Source organism: Octopus sinensis, linkage group LG17, assembly GCF_006345805.1.
Source record: "Octopus sinensis linkage group LG17, ASM634580v1, whole genome shotgun sequence".
Classification (NCBI taxonomy): domain Eukaryota; kingdom Metazoa; phylum Mollusca; class Cephalopoda; order Octopoda; family Octopodidae; genus Octopus; species Octopus sinensis.
The window spans coordinates 18,807,777-18,832,776 of NC_043013.1; the positions used below are offsets into that span (position 1 = coordinate 18,807,777).

General features: G+C 35.0%; 1 protein-coding gene across 2 annotated transcripts in view; it reads left to right on the forward strand.

The window, feature by feature from the left end:
* LOC115220921 (FMRFamide-related peptides type HF-4-like) overlaps positions 1–23,371 on the forward strand; it is an 86,984-nt gene extending 63,613 nt beyond the window's left edge. Inside the window, exons 2-3 of one of the 2 annotated variants that reach the window (XM_029791121.2) lie at positions 17,507–17,599; positions 22,704–23,371. In XM_029791121.2, coding sequence (XP_029646981.1) covers positions 17,515–17,599; positions 22,704–23,176 — 558 coding nt within the window. In that variant the 5' untranslated portion in view covers positions 17,507–17,514 and the 3' untranslated portion in view covers positions 23,177–23,371. Of the gene's footprint in view, positions 1–17,504; positions 17,600–22,703 lie in introns of both variants that reach the window. The other variant, XM_036510422.1, reaches the window with a different exon arrangement.
* The last annotated feature ends 1,629 nt before the right edge of the window (positions 23,372–25,000 follow it).

The following is a 25,000-nucleotide window of genomic DNA, read 5'->3' on the forward strand; positions in this document are numbered from 1 at the left end:
ACACGTAAAATTTTTAGAATTATAAAAACAAAGAATAATCTTCCTTTCTACTAAAGATACAGGGCCTGAAATTTTGGTGGAGAGGACTCGTCGATTTCCTCAACATCAGTGTTTCACTGGTACTTAATTTATCGACATCAAAAGGATGAAAGACAATATCGGCCGGGGTGGAATTTGAACTCAGAACGTAAAGACGGATGAAATGCCACTAGCTATTTCGCCTGATGCGCTAACAATTCTTCTGTCAGCTCACCGTCTTATTATTATCATCCTTGTTGCTTCTTGTCTTCCTGTCCAACCTCTCTCACACGATCTGCTGCGCTTTTTTAAGTACCCACGACGCTAAGATGTCTATTTAACGCCCCCAAAATGTGTAAGTTCGTTTCTGCTATTTCAAAACGCCTGAAATTTGGGGAAGGTGCTGGTTGATGCGACTCTGACTGAATTTGAACTCAGATTGTAAAGACGGACGAAATACCTTTAAGCATATGAATTTACTCGAATATATCAAAGAGTATTTGTTTATAACGTAGAACAATTATTTATGTCGTCCTAGAAGTATCTGCATATATCAGGAGTACTTTCAGCAAATAGAATTATCTCCCTTCGCTAAATATATTTTCTTAATGATACACATTAATATCTTCCTTACTCTTTGATCTCTCTTCTATATGTAATGAATCTTCTTCGAAGATCAAAGCAAACTTGGGTTGTACTACAATTCACTGACCAGACCCAGTAATTCTGAAACATGCTGGTCGCTAACAAACACCAACTACGAACTACTCAAATTCAATTTCTCGCGAAATTAATACTCAATTTATTAAAATGATTTTCCACTTTATCTTAGAATTATTAACGATCACTTCTTTTTGTTAGGCGCAGGTGTGACTGTGTGGTAAGAAGCTTGCTTTCCAAGCACATGGATCCGGGTTCAGTCTCACTGCGTGGCATCTTGTGCAAGTGTCTTCCACTATAGCCTCGGATCCAACACCGGTTGCCAAATGGTAGTGACGGACAAACCCAGCCACACGCACATAAATATATATATATTTGAAAACCGGTGTCGTTGTGTTCACATCCCCGTAACTTGGCAACAGAGACCGATAAAATAAGTACGAGGCTTTAAAAAATGTAATGGGGTCGATTCATTGAGCTAAAATTCTTAATGGCAGTGCTCCAGTATGGCCGCAATCTAATGACTGAAACAAATGAAAGAATACAATAAACAAATCTAGAAAACCCTGAACGAATTTATCTTAAAACAGTCAAAATTTACCAACCCTAAAAGGAACCGCTGAGCTATGAGATCGAACTTGGAACAACGTTATTGGGAGAGAACTTATCAGATCCATACAGCTTAAGATGAAAGTGTATAGATCTCTGTGGCCGGCTAGTGGAACACGTTGAAGACATGAAGCTGTATTAGAGAAGAATTATATCTGATATGAAGGGTTGTCTTCAATACAATATCGGTTTGGTTTATACATTTAATTAGACCCCCCTCTCACTCTCTCTCTCTCTCTCTCTCTCTCTCCCTTTGGACAGAGGAAGCAAAGGGAAGCGGTGGGTGAGAAAGATCCACTTTTAGTTACGCAGATATGGCAGTTGTATCATGTTATGTTATCTATATGCACAGGTAATTGTAGTTGTAGTAGTAGTAGCTGCAGGAGAGTAACTGAATTGGCGATGGTGATATTGCTATTGTATATATATATATGTATATATAATATATATAATATATATATATATATATATATATATATATATATATATACATACATATATATATATATGATATTGCTATTGTATATATATATATGTATATATATATATATATATATATTATATATATATATATATATATATATATATTATATATATATATATATATACGGATATATATATATATATACATATATATATATATGTATATATATATATATATATAACATATATATATATATGTATGTGTGTATATATATATATATATATATATACACATGTATATGTATATATATATATACATGTATATGCATAATATATATATATATATATACATACATATATACATATACATATATGCATATAAATACATATATATTGATATATTTATACATAAACACATACATACATACATACATACGTACATACATACATACACACACATATCTATATGCAGACATACACACACACACACACAAGGGCAGATGTACATATATCTACAGTTGTATTCCATATTGCCGCTCACTGAACACAAACACAGAAGCTGTAGATATGACGTGTCCTGACGCTGTTGTTCGCAGATGTGTGGTATGGGATAAAGGGGAAGAGCGAGAAGTGAGTAACTCGACCATTGATTTCATTGGATCTGACAAGGTTACAGATGTAGCATTAGAGATACATATCATAACATGGCGTGACCGGGTACGGTGGACTAGGATTATGGATGGGATGTAGGTATGTAGGTGGCTGTTTGTGAGGTGTTAGTCACTATGCATACATATATAGATCCAGACATACATACATGAACGTACTCACATACATACACGCATATATATATATATATACATATATATATATATACATATATATATATATAATATATATATATATATATATATATATATATATATTATATATATATATATTATATATATATATATATATAATAGAAAGATCAAATTACTAAGTCTCTCTAAAGGAGATTACGGCAGCGTTACTGGAAATTAATGGACGCAGGTTGTGTGTCAAATAGCTAGCTAGAGGCGGTGGCCTCTTGGAGCTAATCAGCGACAGCTTTAGTCTTTATTTATAAGACTGCCATATTTATAAGACTGCCATATTAGTAGGCGATAACTTTTAATATATATATATATAATATATATATATATATATATATATACATATATATATATATATATATATATATATATATATATATATATGGTCACCATATAGATATCTGCGTGTATGTTAGCACGCCGGGCGAAATGCTTAGCGATATTTCGTCTGTCTTTACGTTCTGAGTTCAAATTCCGCCGAGGTCCACTTTGCTTTTCGTCCTTTCGGGGTCGATAAATTAAGTACCCGTTACGCACTGGAGGCGATGTAATCGACTTAATCCGTTTGTCTGTCCTTGTTTGTCTCCTCTATGTTTAGCCCCTTGTGGGCAATAAAGAAATGATATATATATATATATATACATAGTTGAAACTTATAGAAAAACGAAAGAGGAAGACAGGTGTGTGGCTGTGTGGTAAGAAGTTTGCTGGGTTCAGTCCCACTTCGCGGCACCTTGGGAAAATTACTTCTAAAAGACTTGTGAGTGGATTTAGTAGGTGGAAACTGAAAGAAGCCCGTCGCGTGTTTGTGCGCGCGTGTGTGTTAATGTGTTTGTCCCCTATCACCGCTTGACAACCGGTGTTGGTGTGTTTGCGTCCCCCATAATTTAGTTGTACGGCAAAAAACGAGCAATATAATAGGTACTAGGCTTAGAAACATAACAAAAAAGCTCTGGGGTTTGTTGTATATATATATTGATATTGCGGAATTATGTTCTGTTCACACACTGCGAAGGTCAAGCGAGATCTGTGGGTCGACAAATATACCAGCAGTACCCGCGGTCGTAAGATCGCGGTTTCGATTCCTAGACCGGGTGTTCTGAGTGTTTATTGAGCGAAAACACCTAAAGCCTCACGAGGCTCCGGCATGGATTGGTGGTGAAGCCTGCTGTACTCTTTCACTACAACTTTCACTCAATTTCTCTTCCCGTTTCTGTCACACCTGTGTTTCAAAGGGCCAGCCTTGTCACACTCTGTCACGCTGAATCTCCCCAAAAACTATGTTAAGGGTATACGTGTTGTGGAGTTCTCAGCCACTAGCACGTTAATTTCACGAGCAGGCTCTTCCGTTGATCGGTTCGACTGGAACCATTGTCGTCGAAACAGACAGAGTGCCACGTCTGTGTGTGTTTTTGTGTTTGTATGCGTGCGTGCATATGCAATCAGCGTTTATGGTGCAGACGCTATTGACGTAACCACCTTGCCTCATTCTGCCCAATTGGCGAAACGAGAATGACACCTGTTAAAGAGCTGAAGATGGGATGTATATGCTTGATAAGTACTGAAAATACCCCTGATATATGCAAATACATTTTGTGTGTTGTTGACTATGAAAGTTTTGCATCTTGTGTTCTCGTGATTTCTAAGTTATCTTTCATTAAAATTCTAGATCTTTTTTAGGGCGTTATTGGTTCCTGTGAGTGGATTTGGTAGGTGGAAACTGAAAGAAGCCCGTCGCGTGTTTGTGCGCGCGTGTGTGTTAATGTGTTTGTCCCCTATCACCGCTTGACAACCGGTGTTGGTGTATTTGCGTCCCCCATAATTTAGTGGTACAGCAAAAAACGAGCAATATAATAGGTACTAGGCTATATATATATTGATGTTGCATAATTGTGTTCCGTTCAATTCTGGTAAACTTTTTACTTGTTTAAGGATTTATCGTTTGTGGGAGTTTTGTTTAACACACACGCAGCACACACACACACACACACAATAGTGGACATAAATATATGACTTATACATGTGTCTATCTATTTATGCACTCATACACGCGAGCGCAATATGTAGTAGTAGTAACAGACCGAATATTTTATATTTTAGTTTTCATAATTTTTTGAAAAGAAAAAAAGAAATGATTTATCATCAATACACTTAAAACTATATTTGCGGACAGCTGAAAAATGTCAAGAGGTCAAATGTGTTTATTTAATGACCGCCATATTTTTTCTCCTCAAATCATTAAATAGGAAATGAATGAAGTTAAATGTCGAACAAAGGAAATATTGATTAGAACACAGCTATTAATGACATTAATTCTTAATGAATCCTCGACGAGAACTATTTTAGAGAGTTATTTCAGAATATCGTGTTGACTGCGCCCATGGAAAGATTCCTATATCGGTTTCCTGTTGTTATTTAACCCCAAGTGGGAGATGATCGAGTAGAATTATGATCAAAACTGTTTCAACTCGTCAATTTCTTTTTCCATCTCGTCTTATTTTTCAGGTATAATGTGTCTAGATTTAAAACAGAATAACATGATATGGGAGAGGTTTCAGTGATCCGTTATAGGACTATGTGAGATAAATTTTAGTAATAAAACCTTTCTTCCGGCATACATGTCGACATAGCATATGACGTAAATCCTTTTATATATAAAGCTGAAGTTATCTGTGCATGGTAGGCTTGGCAGCCTTCAACTAACACTATCTCTTCCGAGACACTGCGGCGCAAGTTGACCACAATTGAGAGTATGATAGAAGAAGGCTTGCTCTTCCTTCCGTAGAAGTAAAAATTCAAATAGGTCCATGTTAACACCAAGAATTATTTACATTAAAAAGGTACTTTTTTTTCTATGAAAATCCCTATTTTTTACGATTTTTTGACTGCTGTGTCGCCATTTTTCGGTGTATTTCAACCAGGAAAATGTTCACTTAAAGAGAATAACAAGCTACATAATGCAAAATTTTTACTTTTCAAAAATTCCAATTCTAAAGGTTCGAAGCAAATCCGAGCAACGATATGTAATATAAGCAATCAAATATCGCCACTAGCTTTCCAAATTCCACTGAATTTCACATGGAATTTTTGGCCCTCCAAGTTCGTTTTGGTGTATATGTCGAACAACCATTTTTGGCACTAAATTTTGATCTGAAAAATTCGACTTGTATGAAGAATTCGACCCTGTCATGTGGTCATTTGACACATAGAATGTGGGATTGAACGACTTATCGTATTTGTTCAGGTTCTCTACGCTCTGAGTTCCAATTACACCGCAGTAAACTTTACCTTTTGTCATTTCAGAGTCTATCGCATCATAAGAAATGTTAATCCCCTCCACTTCCGCTTATTCTACCATTTTTTGGTACCCTCTTTTAATCCAATATTGACCAACGAGAATCATCTCTGGCCTCAGCTCTTTTGAGAATACTCAAACACAAGACAACAGAGGATCCTATACCTGATCACTCGACTTGCTAGATATATAATAGATACAATGTAATAACAGTATAAATTACTTCATCTTTAACCTATTTTTTCGATTTTCCTATGAATCTTTTATCGAAGGTTTTTCTTAACACCAACAAATTCTTGACTACAACATTCCCAAAATATCTGAGGTTTTGCAAGTTCAGTTCTTCAATAAGGCTCAATTCAATTATTCGTGTAGGAGCGTGGCTTAGTGGTTAGGGTGTCAGCATCATGATCGTAAGATTGTGGTTTCGATACCTGGACCGGGCGACGCGTTGTGTTCTTGAGCAAACCACTTCATTTCACGTTACTCCAGTTCACTCACCTGGCAAAAATGAGTAACGCTGCGATGGACTGGTGACCCGTCCAGCTGGGGAACACATACGCCATAGAAACCGGGTCCATGAGCCTGGCTAGGCTTTAAAAGGGCGCATTTATTTTTATTTATATTCAATTATTCACTGGTTTATCCTGGTTTTGTGTTTTGACGCGTAGTCAATTCTTAGTATTTTTCTTAAACTCCAAACTTAGGAACTATCTACCTATTTCCTCTCAGGTGTACTCTCCTATATGTATGTGAGACATACTCCACGTTGGATACTAAGAATATTTAAACACCTGTTAACGGGGGGTGCTATACCTGCTTGCTCGACTTGTTAGTAATAGTTACCAAATCACCGTCGAACTATAACATACCCTCATGAAAAAAGCATGGCTACGTTCAATAATGTTGTCATGCAATATATTATGAGGTTATTAAGGGTAGAATAACTTTGATTATCAATCTGTTTGATTGATATGAAGTTTGTGAAATGAATTTATTTATCATTCATGCTTTTCTCCAGATCATGAACAAGACTTAATTAATTGCTTCGAATAACTACCAGCAGTTGACATTTATTAGTTGCAAGTCAATAATCATCACATAAATCAATAATCTAAGACACCCCACCCGAAACCACTCCATAGTATTGAATACTTTACTCACGTGACCTGGTGATTATAGTATTGCATTCATGATAGAAAGCTCGTGGTTTCGTTTCCCACAGGGGATGCTGCATTATGTTATTGAGCAAAGCATTTCGATTCTCGTTGCTCCAGTCCACTCAGCTGTAAGTAGATAAACCTGCGACAGACTGGCATCTAAGAGGAATGTTGTGATCACCATGGAAACCGGATCACTGGTCTTATGATTTCTAACACTCGAGGCAGTAATGTCCAGGAGCTGATGATGAGGACGATAATGACAGACGGTATCGGGTAATTTCACGGAGAAAAAATTGGTATTTCTAGCAAGTCGAGTGAGCAGGTATAGGATCCACTGTTGTCTTGTGTTTGAGTATTCTCAAAAGAGCTGAGGCCAGAGATTATTATCGTTGGTCAATATCGGATTAAAAGAGGGTACCATAAAATGGTAGAATAAGCTGAAGGGGAGGGGATTGATATTTCTTATTTACTCTTTTCCAAAGGACCAGTCCGAAACATCAATTGTACCCCATAAAACCCATGCCCCTACCTCCACAAATCAAAAATGAAGTGTCTCTTCGTGGTCATTTCTTTTTTAGTTAGAAATAGTTGTCAAATCTTTTTCAAATCACACTCTAGGAGAATGCGATATCTGTATGCAGGGTATTGTAATCCTGGGTACTTGAAACAAAGACGGATTAGTCACGGTTTAACCGTCTCTCCTTATGGCCAGCTCAATGATGGCTGACCGAGAACAATATGACAGCGTTTTTTAAACAAAATAATACTGAATTAGATCAAAAGTTGAACTCTATTAAATCTCTTCCGTTCAGTAGTGAATGGCAAATTTCTATGCACTGTGGTAGTCATCACAACCTCCAACAACAATAACAACACCAGTTCCACCATCACTAGCTCTACCCCACCTACTTCCACTACCACCAGCTCCATCAACTCCAACCCACCTCATCGCCAATACCAATAATAACAACACCTGAACTTTGGATATCATGAGCAGAGTTCACACTTCTGAAAATATTCGGGACAGTCTCTTGATCTGAAGATAATTTTCTGCCTCTACAATTCTCTATTCCGTCTATTCCCGGAATGCCTGTGGAAGAGGCAAGCGTGCTGCTCTTTTTCATAACAAAAAGGTAAGGTCGATCTTCAGAAAACTAAAACTGCATCACGGTTTCAGTTCAATTCTAGTTTAAAAACATTCTAATTCACTTACATTCCACCACTCGCCATATATATTCCCTCACTCGTCATTTACCTCTCTTCTCGAGAGCGTATGAGAACTCTTTCCATTTTCCTAAAATTTAAACCCATGTTTTCATCGTTCGTTACAAAAGCAAATTATTCCTACGCCTTTATAAAAATGATTTAATCGATGAGCGTGGGCAGTGGTGGTGGTAATGGATCAGTGCTTTTTGTTTTTGTTGGGGGTGTCTCCAAAACTTGCGAGTGGAATGTGGAAAGTATTCTCAGACTATGATCTTAACAGGCTGTCCGCAACAGCGTGGACTCTGTTAAAAGCAGCCAAAGGTCCAGAGGCTCTTTTGTCAGCGACGCGAACCATATTGAAGAGAAATATGTTTAAATATGTTAAACCAAGCGACAAATTAATTGAAACGCCATTGTACTTGACTAAATAACAATCTGCTGTGATTATTTCAAACAGAACTAAATTTTCTCCTTTGAAGTTACAACTAGACACAAAATGAATGATTGTTGCGAAATTAGTTAGAAAATCTTCAAACAGTTTCAAATAACAACACCAGATAATTTACTGAGTGGTTAAGGAAGTAAAATTTAATTAAGCTGGGGCGGTTTGTGTCAATGTTCGAGGTGAATGAGAGGCCGTATCTTTGATAAAACATTATGGTCTGTAATAATAGCAATTAAGAGAATGTGGCTTTCGTGACATGGTTGTGTGTGTGTCGTCGTGTGTAGCCATCATTCATATCCTCATTTTAGATTGTACGACAGGAAGAGCGAAAGAGAGAGAGAGAGAGGAAGAGAGAGGGGGTTGAGAGAGAAGAAGCGAGAGAAAAAGAGAGAAATAGATAGAAAGACTGAGAGAGGGAAAGGAGATAGTAGAAATAATGACAAAAAGACCAACAAAGAACGGAAGAATTACTGTGTAGTCTATAAGAAGGATAGTAACAATGTGGGAGAGTTAGCGACGGATCGATAGAAATATATATAGAGAGAGTGAAAAACAGTGTAGGAGGGACGGATAGATAGTGGTTGAATGAGAGAGAGAGAGAGAGAGAGACAAAGAGATAGAGAAAAGTGACAGGCAGTAGAGAATAATTAAAAAGAGAAAAATTGATAGATAGCGGGTGGGCAGAGTGTGACTAAAAGAGAGATAGAGAGAGAGAGAGAGAGAGAGGAAGAGAGAGGGGGTTGAGAGAGAAGAAGCGAGAGAAAAAGAGAGAAATAGATAGAAAGACTGAGAGAGGGAAAGGAGATAGTAGAAATAATGACAAAAAGACCAACAAAGAACGGAAGAATTACTGTGTAGTCTATAAGAAGGATAGTAACAATGTGGGAGAGTTAGCGACGGATCGATAGAAATATATATAGAGAGAGTGAAAAACAGTGTAGGAGGGACGGATAGATAGTGGTTGAATGAGAGAGAGAGAGAGAGAGAGACAAAGAGATAGAGAAAAGTGACAGGCAGGTAGAGAATAATTAAAAAGAGAAAAATTGATAGATAGCGGGTGGGCAGAGTGTGACTAAAAGAGAGATAGAGAGAGAGAGAGAGAGAGAGAGAGAGAGAGAGAGAGAGAGAGAGAGAGAGAGAGAGAGGGGGGTGTAAATAAAGATAAAAATAGATGAATACATAGGCAGGGTGAAAAATAGAAAGAGTGAGGGATTGAAATTTCTAGAATCAGTGATAAAAATTGATAGTGACAGAGAGCTAGAGGGCTGGAGAAAGAAATGTAGAGTGAGAGAGAGAGAGAGAGAGAGAGAGAGAGAGAGAGAGAGAGAGAGAGAGAGAGGGGAGGGGATTGAGAGAGACAGAAATAAAGGACAGAGGAAAGAGAACAATATAAGTTCACATTTACTTCAAGAATTTTTGAATAAATAAATAATTTTTGCTTCAATTTATAGAATAATTTATTTATTTTTAATAATTTTCGCCAAAATGACGAAATCAGAGTAAATCGATCGTTGATTAATATTAATTAAAAATTCATTTAAAGCTATTTGGATATTTAATCCAAGGATCAAATTACACATTTAACCGTCCATGTTATATGGTTACTAGTTATATTGTAAGGTAATACTGTATCGTTAATCAACACTACCCACGAGACTAAAGACTGTAGCTTCGTGCCGACGTTGATTGATGTGTATTTGATTTCGGCGGTAAATTTTTGTTAATACCTGGATAAAAATGTCTAGAGACGCCTTCTGTATACAAACCACGCAATAACAGTTGGTGCTGACACGCTTAATGTAGTGAATCAAGATATATGAACTGTAATTACAATCGCGTTAAGAGAGTAAGAATATAATTATTTTTTCTTTCATTTTTTTCTCGGCACAAGGCCCCAAATTTGGGGTGAGTGGGAGCCAGTGGATTAGATCTACTTCAGTATGCAACTGGTTTTTAATTTACCGATCCCGAAAGAATGAAAGGCGAAGTTGACTTCGGCGGAATTTGAACTCAAAGCGTAAAGTCAGACGCAATACCTATTTCTTTACTACCCACAGGGGACTAAACACAGACGGGACAAACAAGGACAGACAAACGAATTAAGTCGATTATATCGACCCCAGTGCGTAACTGGTACTTATTTAATCGACCCCGAAAGGATGAAAGGCAAAGTCGACCTCGGCGGAATTTGAACTCAGAACGTAGCGGGACACGAAATACCGCTAAGCATTTCGCCCGCGTTCTAAAGTTTCTGCTAGCTCACCTTATATATATATATAAAATTAATTAAGGGTAGAAATTGATATTTATCAATTAAGACCAGTGGTCTAGCATATTAAAAAAGAATCCGAAGATTAAAATATTTATATATACCAATTAAGGACTGAACACGAAAAGTGGACAGTCAACATGCTAGATATAGACGTCAAATCGCCATTCACCACAAAAGATTATGTTCTCAGATCAAACTCAACACAAAACCATAGCAACAAACAAGTGAAAAATATACGAAATAAAATAATTACCCATGTACTAAATTAGTTTCAGCTGTTATTTTCCGCAAGGAAAACTGCAGCCATCATCAGCATGGTCCGTTATAATGGTCCGTTTATAACGGACCATGCTGATGATGGCTGCAGTTTTCCTTGCGGAAAATAACAGCTGAAACTAATTTAGTACATGGGTAATTATTTTATTTCGTATATTTTTCACTTGTTTGTTGCTATGGTTTTGTGTTGAGTTTGATCTGAGAACATAATCTTTTGTGGTGAATGGCGATTTGACGTCTATATCTAGCATGTTGACTGTCCACTTTTCGTGTTCAGTCCTTAATTGGTATATATATATATATATATATATATAGTACGTTTAAATATATGTTATATATGTTATAGTTATGTTGAAACAGGTTATACAGGAAAGTGCAGCATTGACGACAAAACATTTGTGTAGTAAATTCTAAAACTTTGGAGAAACGACAATTTTAGTTTAGCACATCAATATGGACAGAATAATAATTTTTATAAGAATGGGGTGGATCATATCTGAAAGCAGCTCCAGGAGTTGTGAAGAATGAATTTCTACGTGGTCTCTTTCTGAGAGCTTTTCTATTGGACCTCTGTGTAATCTGGCGCGTTAAACGTTGTTTTAATGATTCAGCATTAAGGGCAGCATCATGCTTTTGCTGATCTTGGGAAAGTCTCATCTCCCTTCTCTCTCGAGACTCCATCAGACGTGCTGTAGCAGGCTTTTGCTGATCTTGGGAAAGTCTTATCTCGCTTCTCTCTTGAGACCCCCATCTGATGTGCTGTAGCATGACTTTGCAGATTTTGAGAACGTCTCATCTCCCTTCTCTCTTGGGACTCTATTCGACGTACTGCAGCATGACTTTGTTGATCCTGAGAAAGTCTTATCTTCCTTCTCTCTTGAGACTCCATCTGATGTGCTGTAGCATGCCTTTGCTGATCTTGAGAAAGTCTCATATCCCTTCTCTCTTGAGACTCTCGCCATTGGTTTTCTGCAATCCTCCTTGCTTGATAGATGGAGAGATTACGGTTTTTCTTCGGTGGCATATTTTGTTTTTCAATTTTGTAATCAAAACATTATTAACATTGAAAAAATATACATTAATCTCTATTTTTGTAAGCAGTTTTATGTATGTAGTATGTTTGTATATTTGTATTCAGTGTAAATTAACCAAATATAACCAAATACTTTGCAACCATGCAAATGCTGCGCTAATTATAAACTGGTAACTGAACAGGGAATGTGTACTTTTATATATACCTTGGACGTGGCATCTAATTCTTTTTTGTCAAGATTTTCACCTCCAGCCGTTCTTGTCACATAGGTATATGTATTTTTTGTGTTAAATAACGTACGTATCGAACGCGCAAATACTTAGACACACACATATTCATAAACAAAATACACATACATATACACATTCACATACAGTTACATACATATAGTAAGAGAGACACATACAGTCATGCATTCACGCATTTCAATCGTCACATATCTATATGTATGTGTATATGTATGTGTACATTTAATAACGTGTCTAATGCGGAAACACACAGAGTCATAGAGACATACACGTTCATACACTCACAGACACATACACACTCATATACAAAATGTGACATTATCGTCGTCGTGATATAAAATGTCCTGTACTATAATTAACTATAGAAAGATTATCTCTATAAAATGTTATATTGTTTTAACGAAATGAAAAAAATTACACGTTAACACACGTAGGGTGTGATACTATTACCTTGTAAAATTAGATTTGATTTGGTGGAGCCATTTGATATATATAGATATATATAGATTAACCAAATAGAAGCACATGTACAAACTGCTAATTTTACAATAATTATTATATATAAATTTCATATATATATATATATATATATATATATATATATATATATATATATATATATATACATGAAGCACATGCATAAAATATTAATTGAAGGGTTAATATATAACTGTAAATAACTTGAAACATTGCATCTGCTGCGATAGTTATTAACTGATACTTGACCGGTAAATGTTTATTGTTATATACCTTGGACTTAGTGCTAGCACATTAAAATTAAAAGTGAAAGAATAAAAGTGAAACAATATTATAATCTTACCACAGAATTAAGAGTGAAACAATATTCATTTTTGACACGTAATACCGAACCAGTCTAAAAGATTGCTTCGCGTCCGCACTGGGCCAGAAGTTGAAATTTCTTTGGCCCATGACACACTTGACCATAAGTAATGCATGTGTAAAATTTGAAGGAAATCATGTGTGAAGACCTCGACTTTTAGAGATTCATACATACAGACATACAATCTCAGTTTTATATATATATATATTATATATATATATATATATATATATATATATATATATATAGCTAGATAGATATATAAATATACATACATATATATGCATTTATTTATATATATATACATACATGCACATACATATATGTAATATATATATGCGCGTACATGCACATGCCACTATGTAATATATATATATTATATATATATATATATATATATATATATATTATATATATATATATATATGTATACATACATAAGTATATATATATATATATATATACATATAGGAAAAGTAAAGAAGCGAAAACGCACAATAGAGATTAAAAAATAAAGGCTTTTGGAGGCTACAGACTTCCACTTCAAACAAGGTGAAATATTTAAGATTAAATGAAATTTCACCTGTGGCTCGGAAAACCTAGTCTAAGCCATTTCCTGCTTAGGATGCGGTAATCAATATATTGACCAATCAGGAATATCACTCGGTCGAAGAACCAGCCTTCACAAAGAACAAATCCGTGACCCACAATACAGACAGGTCAGTGAACACATAGAAAAATGTGCTAGGAATCTTAATCCTGACTTCCTAATTTTCTCCTTCTATCAATGTTCACAGAACACCTCAGGAGAGCAAAGAATAAACGAAGAGGCAACTTTCATCAATAAATTCTATCCACAACTTAACATGAACACTTAATACAGAACACTACTAACCTTAGCAATAACACCACTAGCTCCCATACATCCCATAAATCTTTCTTATTACAGTATTATATTTACCCTAAATGCACCACAACCAGAACTACTTACCTCCCTTACACATAATCTTTTTACTTAGGGACTACACCGTTTCATAATCGGTGCGCATTCAAAGCCAGTGAACAGTAATTGACGAAATCGGTATGACTTCGAATCCCTTTAGCAATTCATAATAATGACTTTTACTCCTTTTAATTCTACCTTAGTTCATCTAATTGTAAATATTTATCGTATTTTTCATTAAAAAAAAACCCTTTATTGTTTTGATATCCAATGTGCATTTTGCTTTTTTTCTTCTTACTTTCCCCATATCTCTTCCACGAGTAGTTTCTATTTACTTTTTGAAATATATTTCTATTATATATTTTACTACTACTATTAATTTTTGTTACTATAATCATTTCTTAAATATAGCTACGAAACACGTGTCGTTATTCTACCAAATATATACGTTATTATTATCATTTTGGAATCTACTTAATCATCGGTATATCATTGATATTTTATTTTTAATATTTCTATTTTATGTAATTTTCTAGATGGTGTAATTTAATTGTTCAATTTGAATTGATAAAAGATGTTTTTTCTAATTTATATATATATATTATATATATATATATATATATATAATATATATATATATATATATATTATATATATATATGTATATATATATTGGTAAAACGGTAAGATAACAAAAAGAAAGAAAGAGACCTCAATATTAGGCAAATAGGGGAAATTTATCTATGAAATAATATGTTACAATTATTCAATAGTCAAGATAAAACTCTGAGTTTCGGATGCCGAAGTGGAAATCCACAACATCATCTCTTCGGTTATCTGGTCATCTCTTGATACATACGTACATACATACATACATACATACATACATACATACATACATACCTATGTTGTGTTGAATGAACCCTAACTGATTTAATGTCAAAATACACACCTGAACAGGATGGTTCCTTAATGATAATCTGGGGCAGCAGTGAGTCTTCATAAGTAATCAGGTAGCAGTAGTTAGAGACGAAACTGTCTTTCGCTTCATAGTAGACACTATTGTTGAAAAATAATCGCGAAGGGAAACTAGCAGGTTTAGTGATTTTTACAAACGAATGAAAGAACGCAACCACGAAGTGAAGTAATGATAAAATCTGTTTCACTTCCAGTACATTCTCAGGTCACGTTAGTAATTATCACGTAATCTTGGTTGTTTGTATTCTTCATTCGCCAAAACTTCGTTTTACAGATGCCGGATTTAAAAACCATTTTGTCAGGAGGAAACAGAGAGCGTCCATTATACTTTCCTGCTCTTTTTTATCATGCACTCTGGGTATTGCTTGGAGGAAGCAATAAGTTATTGCCGAAAGGGATAGCTAGCTTGAAGGGTTGCAACAGATTAGACTCAACGAAAGTTACCCAAGACGCACGTGGTAGTGTTAAACCGGGTAACGACAGAGTGGATATCTCTAAAACTACCCATGGATCAGATCGTGGTGTTAAACCGGATGACAACAGATTAGATTCTACAAGTGTACTCGAGGAGAAAGTGGTCTCTCTGTTGAAAGTGTTGGTGGATTAAATCTGCTATCAGGGAACCCAGACAATTTAAATATCACGGAATCATCTATTCCCGATTCCGGTTAACTATACCCTGGGGTAAAACTTTATTTGTTGACTTTGAGATGACGAAAGATGACCGCGGCGTAGAGAGTCTGAACAAATCCGTTAAGTCATTCTATTCTACACTCTAATGAGTGTCAATTGACCACATGTCAGGGTCAGTTAGCCAATCAGGTTTGGCTAATTAATTTGATTCAAAGGATAATTGAAAATCAGCTACAAATCGTATTTCAACAACTTCAGATTCGCAGCACGAATTGAATAACTAATAATGCTAGTTGCTTATCTATCTATCTATCAATCCATCTATGTATGTATGTATGTACAGGAACATAGGAGATGGACACAAGAGGTGTTGGCGGTCGGCAGTCAAACCAAGAAAGGAAGTTCATGACTGGCCGGACACGGGTCGCATGCATGTAGGGGGCAGCAGTATTGAAGGATTAGAAAAAAATCTGAAACAAGGGCAAAGTTACAGGGGAGATAAACGAGGAGTAAAAATGGGAGTTAAAGAAAGAGAGAGGGGGAGCGAGAAAAAGAAAAGACGAGAAAAGTATGAGGGGGACTAAAAGATAGAATAAAAGCGTCGTACAAAATTTAGATACATACCTACTACAGGGTGAGCACAAGTGTGTACGTACGCCGCTATAGGTATATTTATATATATGAAAATGGAACAAAAACGCAATAGAGGACAATAAAACGTTCGGACAGATAGACGATACAAAGGCAGACAGGAGAAACAGCATTGAGAAGGACAGGAAAAGAAGACGGGTCACTCCCGGCACTTCTTTCCTCAGTCAAGTAACCAGAAGTCCTTACTGTTCGGGCAGTTATACTTGCGACAGTTCGATCTTGTTGCCACCAAAAAGTCTAAGCTAAGAGCATTAGATTTATGTGTGTATATATATATATATATATATATATATATATATATATATATATATTGGTAAAAACGGTAAGATAACAAAAGAAAGAAAGAGACCTCAATATTATGTAAATAGAGGAATTTATCTGTAAATATAATATGTATAACGGTCTTTTTTCATAGCGTTTTTCCGATGGTTGGATAACTAAAGAGATGGTAGTGTGGATTTCCGCCTCGAGATCCGAAACTCAGTTTTATCTTGGCTACCGAATGGTTATATATATATACATGTACGTGTGAGTGTGCGTGTTTGTGTGTTGATACAAGCACACCTGCCCAGGCGCACAGATTGTATATCCTTGCCCCTATTTTCTTTCTCACTCTGTCTCTATATCTCCCTCTCTCTGTTTTCATATGTTTTCTGTTTACTTCTCATAACCTCTGTATGCCTTAGTCCCTCCACCCCAATGTCTGTTTAATTTTTACTAAGCCTTTCTAGTTATATTTACCCCTAATCATTCAATATTCAGTTTTATGTCATAATATATTCAGCATTGTTCCCCCGTCATTTTAGAAATATTATTTGCACTCCTTCAGCCCCTCTTTCCTTCACACACTCACTCACTCATTCACCTGCTCACTTATTCACTCACTCATTCAGCCACACACACACCCTCACACTGATCCTCTCACTAACTCGTCTACCCATCTTATTCCTCTTTTCAGAGACCAGTATGCAAAGCCAAGCCATAAGTTTGCTCCTTGCAGTATTTACCTTATATATAATCCAGGCTTACGGCAATGAAGCTCAGAAAATACGTGAGTATATATATATATATGCGATTGATATCATACATATACACATCCGTTCAATTATACATCGATACTGGCTAACTGTCGTAGTCAGCTTGTGTTTGTTTTTTTCAATGTGTGTGTGTATGTGTGTGTATGTGTGTGTGCGTGGACGTGCGTGTGCTTGGGTACAGTTGTCAGTTGCGAAATATATTAGTTGTTTGTTATGAAACATGAAAGTACTTGTGATATTGTTAATATGTAATGTAAGATTGTAAACAGGAGAATAAAATGCAAAAATCAGGTAATGTCGGAATTTGATTGACAAATATATATATATATATATATATATATATATATATATATATTATATATATATATATATATATATATATATATATATACACTTTTACAAACCCCGAATCAATATACATATATATATATATATAAACTTAGATAAACTCAGATATGTTTCAACCAAAGATTGGTCCAGGCCATGTCTAACTTCATAGCACCACCTGATAGGATTATCTGAATCCTGTTTAAGTTAAGTTTTGTTTATGGTCCATTCAAGTACTGAGTTTTTGTTGGGTGAGTTGTATCCAATTATGGTTGGCTTATCTGGTATTCCTTGAAGGAATCTATTCAGTCTCCGTTTAAAGTTGATGGGATCCTTTTCCTCCTTGATCTCTTTCGGGACAATGTTAAATAGGGCAGGGCCTGTTGAGGAAAAGAAATTATATTGCAGTGTACATGTATGCTGTGATCTTGAATTGGGCAGAGGACGTATGGCTCGTGGCCCCAGTCTTGGATGAACCTTGAAGCTAATGTTCAGGTCGTTTGGGCAAAGTTGGCGGTATATTCTCCACATCGTACAGATGATGTACCGCTCACGGCGACGCTGGAGAGAGTAGAGTTTCAAGGCTTTAAGGCGATCCCAATAATCGAGAGCAGCCATGCCTTCAATTCGTTTAGTGAGTGCCCTCTGGGGTGATTCAATCCTCGCGATGTTTTGTCTTGTATGGGGAGACCACAGTGGGCAGCAGTATTCGAGGTGTGGCCGTACAAATGAGGAGAAAAGTGGTATGATGACACCTTGTTCTCTGGACCGGAAAGTTCTTAAGATCCAGGAACTCATCCTACGAGCTATATCGACCTTATTGTTGATGTGTGCACTCCAACTGAGATCGTCATCAACAATTACACCCAGGTCTCTGAAGGAAGAGAGTATGGCTGTTTTAGTGAGGAATTTCTTCCAAAATGCATCAGCTCAAATTTTCCCTCGTTCAGTTGCATTTTGTTTCTGTCTGCCCATTGACTCACAGCAGGTGAACAACTGTTGATTACCAATGCTTCTACCTACACTCCACCTTTCGTGTATCTCAAACTACGGAAGTAGTGGTGATACCCTGACTAATTTCTTTATTGTTCAGTGACAAATTTCACCCTGACTGCCGCCATGTACGGCTATGTAAGATCCACCGTCTCTCATTCCTAGAAATTTCAGCCGTCAATAGTGAATGAATAACCCAAATAATTACTCGGGTGGGATTGTGTGGTTCAGAAGTTTATTTTGTAATCACGCGATTTTGCGTTCAGTCTCACTGCACTGTACCTAGGTCAAGTGTTTTCTATTATTGATCCAGGTTGACCGTCTCAGTAGATTTGCGGTTCGGCAAGAGAGACCGATAGAATGAATATCAGGCTTTAAAAAAAAGAAGTACTGGGGTCGATTCATTCGACTAAAAATTCTTCAAGGCGGTGCTGTTGCATGGCCGAAGTCAAATAACTAAAACATGTAAAAGAGAGAAAAATATATAAAAAAGATACACTTACATTTACACACAGACACGTGTATATGTATACATATATATGTGCATGTCGACCAACGATCAAAACATTCGTAAAGAAATCAATAACTTGGTTCTTTTTTATTAAAAATCTATTTTATTTTGTAGTTGATCTGTTGAGGTAGACTTGTCATTATCGGCGTGATACATTCAGCGGAATAGAGTTTGATTGTAATCCAAGAGGCTATTTAGTTCACCGTTTCCACTATAAAAAAGAAAATTACTATGGCAGTATTTAAATGGCGCTGTATAAAACTTTATTATTATCAATGCTGAGAAAGTCAGAGAATGGAACATTGAAGAAGCTATGGATGTTATTAACCTAGACTGACATCATTAGCGGATTAAGGAGAGATACCATGGAAGTGTTGGTAGAGATTACACGCAGAGTTTCTGAAACTATTAATGATTGTGTTGGGGACGTTTGATGTGTGGTCAATATTCTATGTTCAATTAGCTTTAATTTGATAATGGAATGGTTTCTCTGTATACTTGACTAAATATCGATTTGTAAGATAGTCGCAAGACATCACAATTTGGGGAGGCAAGAGTCGATTTCGATAAAATCGACTCTAGTATTTAACTGGTACATTAAGCTATCGAATATGGAAGAAGAAAATGAGATGTTCTCATTGGTAGCGTCTGAAATCAGAATGTGCAGAAACGGTTTATCTAAAATTAATATTTTAAGTTTAGATTCTTAAAATTACTTTTTTAATATCAGTGCCGTATAATTTAAGAGCAAAGACGTAAAAACAACTGAATAAAACAAGCATTTTGCGCTTTTTCCATTAATGTCAATATTTCGAAAGACGTTTTAACTTCGAAATTTTAAAATGTGAAGTAAAAGGAAACACTCATTTTACTCGTCTTGTTGTCAATCCTTTATTTCTTACTTGTACTCAGAGTTTTAAAACAATTTTAATTGCCTCAAATTATTTCCTATGCATTCCCATAATTCACTTAATGTTTCTTACAACAAAGACTATTTAGCCTTGCGCTAATATTTGAAACCAATGAATATTGGTACATTGTTTTACTAATCATTACTTCTTTGCTAGTGTATATTATAGGCTTTTTTTGCTAATTACTTTCCTTAATTATTATGAGGGACGAGATAAGGCGGCGATCTGGCAGAACCGACGGGCGAAATGCTTAGCGGCATTTCATCCGTCTTCAAGTTCAAATTCTTCCGGTATTTAAGTTTGCCTCTAGTCTTTCCGGGATCTATAAAATAGGTATCAGTTGAGCACATGGATCGATGTAATCAATTTATCCACTCTCCCACTATTGCCTGCCCTGTGCTAAAATTTGAAGCCAACGAATAATTATATTGGTACATTACTTTACTAATTAATACTTCTTTGCTAGTACATATAGACTTATTTTACTAATTACATGTATTAATTATTATTATTAGTGAAAAGATAAGGCGGTGAGCTGGCAGAACTGTTAGCAAGACGGGCAAAATACTTAGCGGCATTTCATCTGTCTTCGTGTTCTGAGTTCAAATTCTGCAGGGGTTGACTGCCTTTAATCTTATCGGGGTCTATAAAATAAGTACCAGTTGTGCACAGGGATCGATGTAATCGATTTAACCCCTCCCCAAAATTGCTGGCCTTGTACTAAAACTTTGAGACCATCTTTAGAGAAGGGATTCGCACGGGCGAAGTAACTCCCAGTGTAATTCTGCATTGATAGATCTTTTATAGACTCTGGCAAACATTGCATAATAAAGTCACAGAGGTACTGTCTCCAAAAAAAAAAAAGGGTAAAAGAATTGGATAGCCACTTCTGGAATATCATTAATCAGAAGCCTGCTGTCTCAGCACTAACCTGGGGCTAAATAGCAAAATCAACTACGACTGATATGCACAGCTCAACTTTATTGACTTAAGAAAGGCAAAGTCAACACCGTCGGTGGCGTATGAACTCAGAAGGAAACTCATGGGCGTAACAATACCAGAATTCGTTTTGTATGTTTCTGTAACTCAGCAGTCTTATATATATTTATGTGTGTGTGTGTGTGTGTGTGTGTTAAAAAGACGGTTGGGTTATCATCTGGTATTGTTACAAATGTTTCGTTACGAGTCATTATTGTGACATAAGCATAGTAGAGTGCGGTATGCAATATGGATCCTCTATAATCAAAGCTATATATATATATATATATATGTATGTATGTATATACGAGATCATGTGACAAGGCTTCAACAAGTAGAAAAGCACTTGATCAGCTGAGAGAGTACAGAAAATGTTATAGTAAAAACCACAAGTTTTATTAATTACAGCTATACAAGGTTTCCTGCCGGAAGCTAGAAAAATGGCGTGATGAATGCTTCGGACACGAAACCCTGGAAAGTTGTAATTAACAAGATTTGTTTTTATTATAACATTATATATATATATATATATATATATATATATATATACATATACATGCATGCATGCATACATACATACATACATACATACATACATACATACACACACACACATATACATGCATACATACACACATACATACACACAAAAAACATAAATACAGAGTACATTTAAACACATAAGAGGTAACCATCATAGGACACCTACCACGCTAGAAGGAACGGCCAAAATCCAAACCACTATTAGAGATAAATTTCGAAGGGCATGAAAAATAAAAACATTTACCCTCTATCTCCTGGACCATGGTTTCTAGCTCTATATTATCAAATAAAACAATTTGCTTGGCGGAGTTTTCATCAACAGGTACACCAAGATTAAACATATAAATACGAGGCAATCCAGCATGTGTCCCGTGCTTATACATTATAATTTTTCAGTGGTTTGGATTTTGGCTATTCCTTCTATGCTTACCTCTTATGTGTTTAAATGTACACTTTATTTATATGAATAATATATAGTATATTGACTAATTTTTTTACACGCTAGTATTTCTAATTTTTTTCTTATTTTGATATTATTAATATATATATATATATATATATGTGTGTGTGTGTGTGTATATATATATATATATATGTATATATATATATATATATATATATATATATATATATATATATATATATATATATATATATATATATATACACACACACACACATATATACATATATATACATATATGTGTATGTATCTATATATATATATGTGTGTGTGTGTGTGTGTGTTTGTCTATATATATATATATATATATATATATATATATATACAAACATGTTTATTTATATATATATATTAATGATATATAAGAAATGATTTCTTTTTCTTCTTTTCAGCTACAGATTCTGCCAGACTTGGTAGCATTTTAGGACTGCAGGAGGAAGATGACAACGGATTAGAGAAATCTTCATTGGACGACCAAGGCCTTGGAATTGATGATGTTGATAAACGTAACAGCCTCTTCCGGTTTGGCAAGCGCAGTGGTGTCTTCCGTTATGGTAAACGTACGTTATTTCGCTTCGGGAAACGAGGCAAAGCAATGCGATTGAGTCGAAGTGATTCTAGCGAAGAACCTGAGGATGAAGGATTAAAAAGAACCATTTTCAGATATGGGAAACGTGACGGCGTCGAGGATCCTTATGAATATGAAGACCCTGCCCTTGCAGTAGCAGTTGTACCTGAGGATAAACGAAATAATTTCTTCAGGTATGGTAGAAGCCGCACAGTTTTCAGATATGGCCGAAGTACCGAAAAAAAGAAGGAGAAACGCCCACACACACCTTTCCGCTTTGGAAGGGAAGAGAAATGAACAAATAATGTTAAAACAAAAGATCAGATCAGTATAACAGACGTGCTCAATAAACATGAGATGATATTAAAAAACAAAATAAAACAAAGAAACATTATTAACATAATACAAAATAAACATGGAGACTTGTATGAATTTATGATGTAAAAAAAATAAAGCAACTTGTGTGAGGAAAAAAAATATATCTAAAATTTTGTCAAAAGTTCGGTTTTTCTTCTTTTTTTTCTTGTCCCACTCCTTGAAAGATTCTCATAATATACATGATTATTATTATTATTATTATTATTATTATTATTATTATTATTATTATTATATTGGTTAACCGAATCATATCGTTTTTATTTCAATATCCATATATTCTGGATACTTAACTAGTTATGTTTAGATTTTGTCTGTTGCTTTATTTTTCTAATAAAAAGATAACAAAACGATATATATATATATATATATACATACATATATATAGATATGCAATATATAAATATATATGCAAATATATATGTATGCATTATATATACATACACATACATACTTATATATATATATATATCTATATCTATACCTATAGATATATACATATATATATATACATACATACATACATACATACATATATATATATATATATTATATATATATATATATATATATATATATATATTATATATATATATATATATATATATATATATACATATGTATACATGCATACGTATATATATATATATATATATATATATATATATATGCATATGTGGAAAAATAAAAGAGGAATTTGGCTGTTTCATGATGCGCGGACTTCAAATTGACACTTCACCGATTTCGTCTATTTGGACTGGAATGTATAATAGAGAAATAAAAATAGTTTCATTTAGCTTTGTTATTCGACTTCTTTACTTTTATTCCATTCTATTTAAACAATCGTATTTCCTCTTTATTTGACCGAACGTGGTGTTGCGGTACGGCCGTAGCAGTGACTGACAAAGCAAACGATAAAGTTAATTGACTAATATCTATTTTATTCCACAATATTTTCACTTTATTCCACAAGATTTCCTCTGTACTCTGTCAGATATTTTCTTCCACATTTTTTTCTCATTCTTCTACAATACTCCCAAAATATTTCACGACATTTCCTCACACCACTTTCCTGTTAATTCATACTTGCACTCTCCTCTCCCACACTATTTTGTCACATCCATCTTGGGTCATTACATTTCAACATTATTTTGCCGTACTTCTACTACATATTGCCGGACTTCCACATTATTTCTGCATATATCCCTTATATTCACTGAAACCTTCATTATATGTCACTGTATTTCCTTTAGATTTCTCTACATAATTTTTCACCTTTTTTTCTGTATTCCGTCGTATTTCCATTATAATCTACACAAATCCCACAATATTTCCACTTTATTTCCACATTTGTCCATCATGTATTTACCACATTCTTTCACCCACTACATTCCACTCTTTTCTTATCATGTACCACCATTACATTTCCACCATGTTCAATCATCTGTCTATTATATCTCAGAGATCTATTATATTCCATCATACACTCTTTACACACTACCACCAAATTTCCACAATGTTACACCAAGCACTCATAATATTTCTTTTTTATTTCCATCATATCTAAGTTACATTTGAACTGTATTCCCTGATTTCTTGTTTTCTGCGCATCCTAATCAAATTTACGTTTTATTCCACAATATTTCGATATCTTCCACAGTATTCGCTCCTTCCACTCAGTTCTCCGGTATTTTCCACCACATTCCCTCAAACTGTCACCTTATTCTGTCACGTATCGAGTTTATG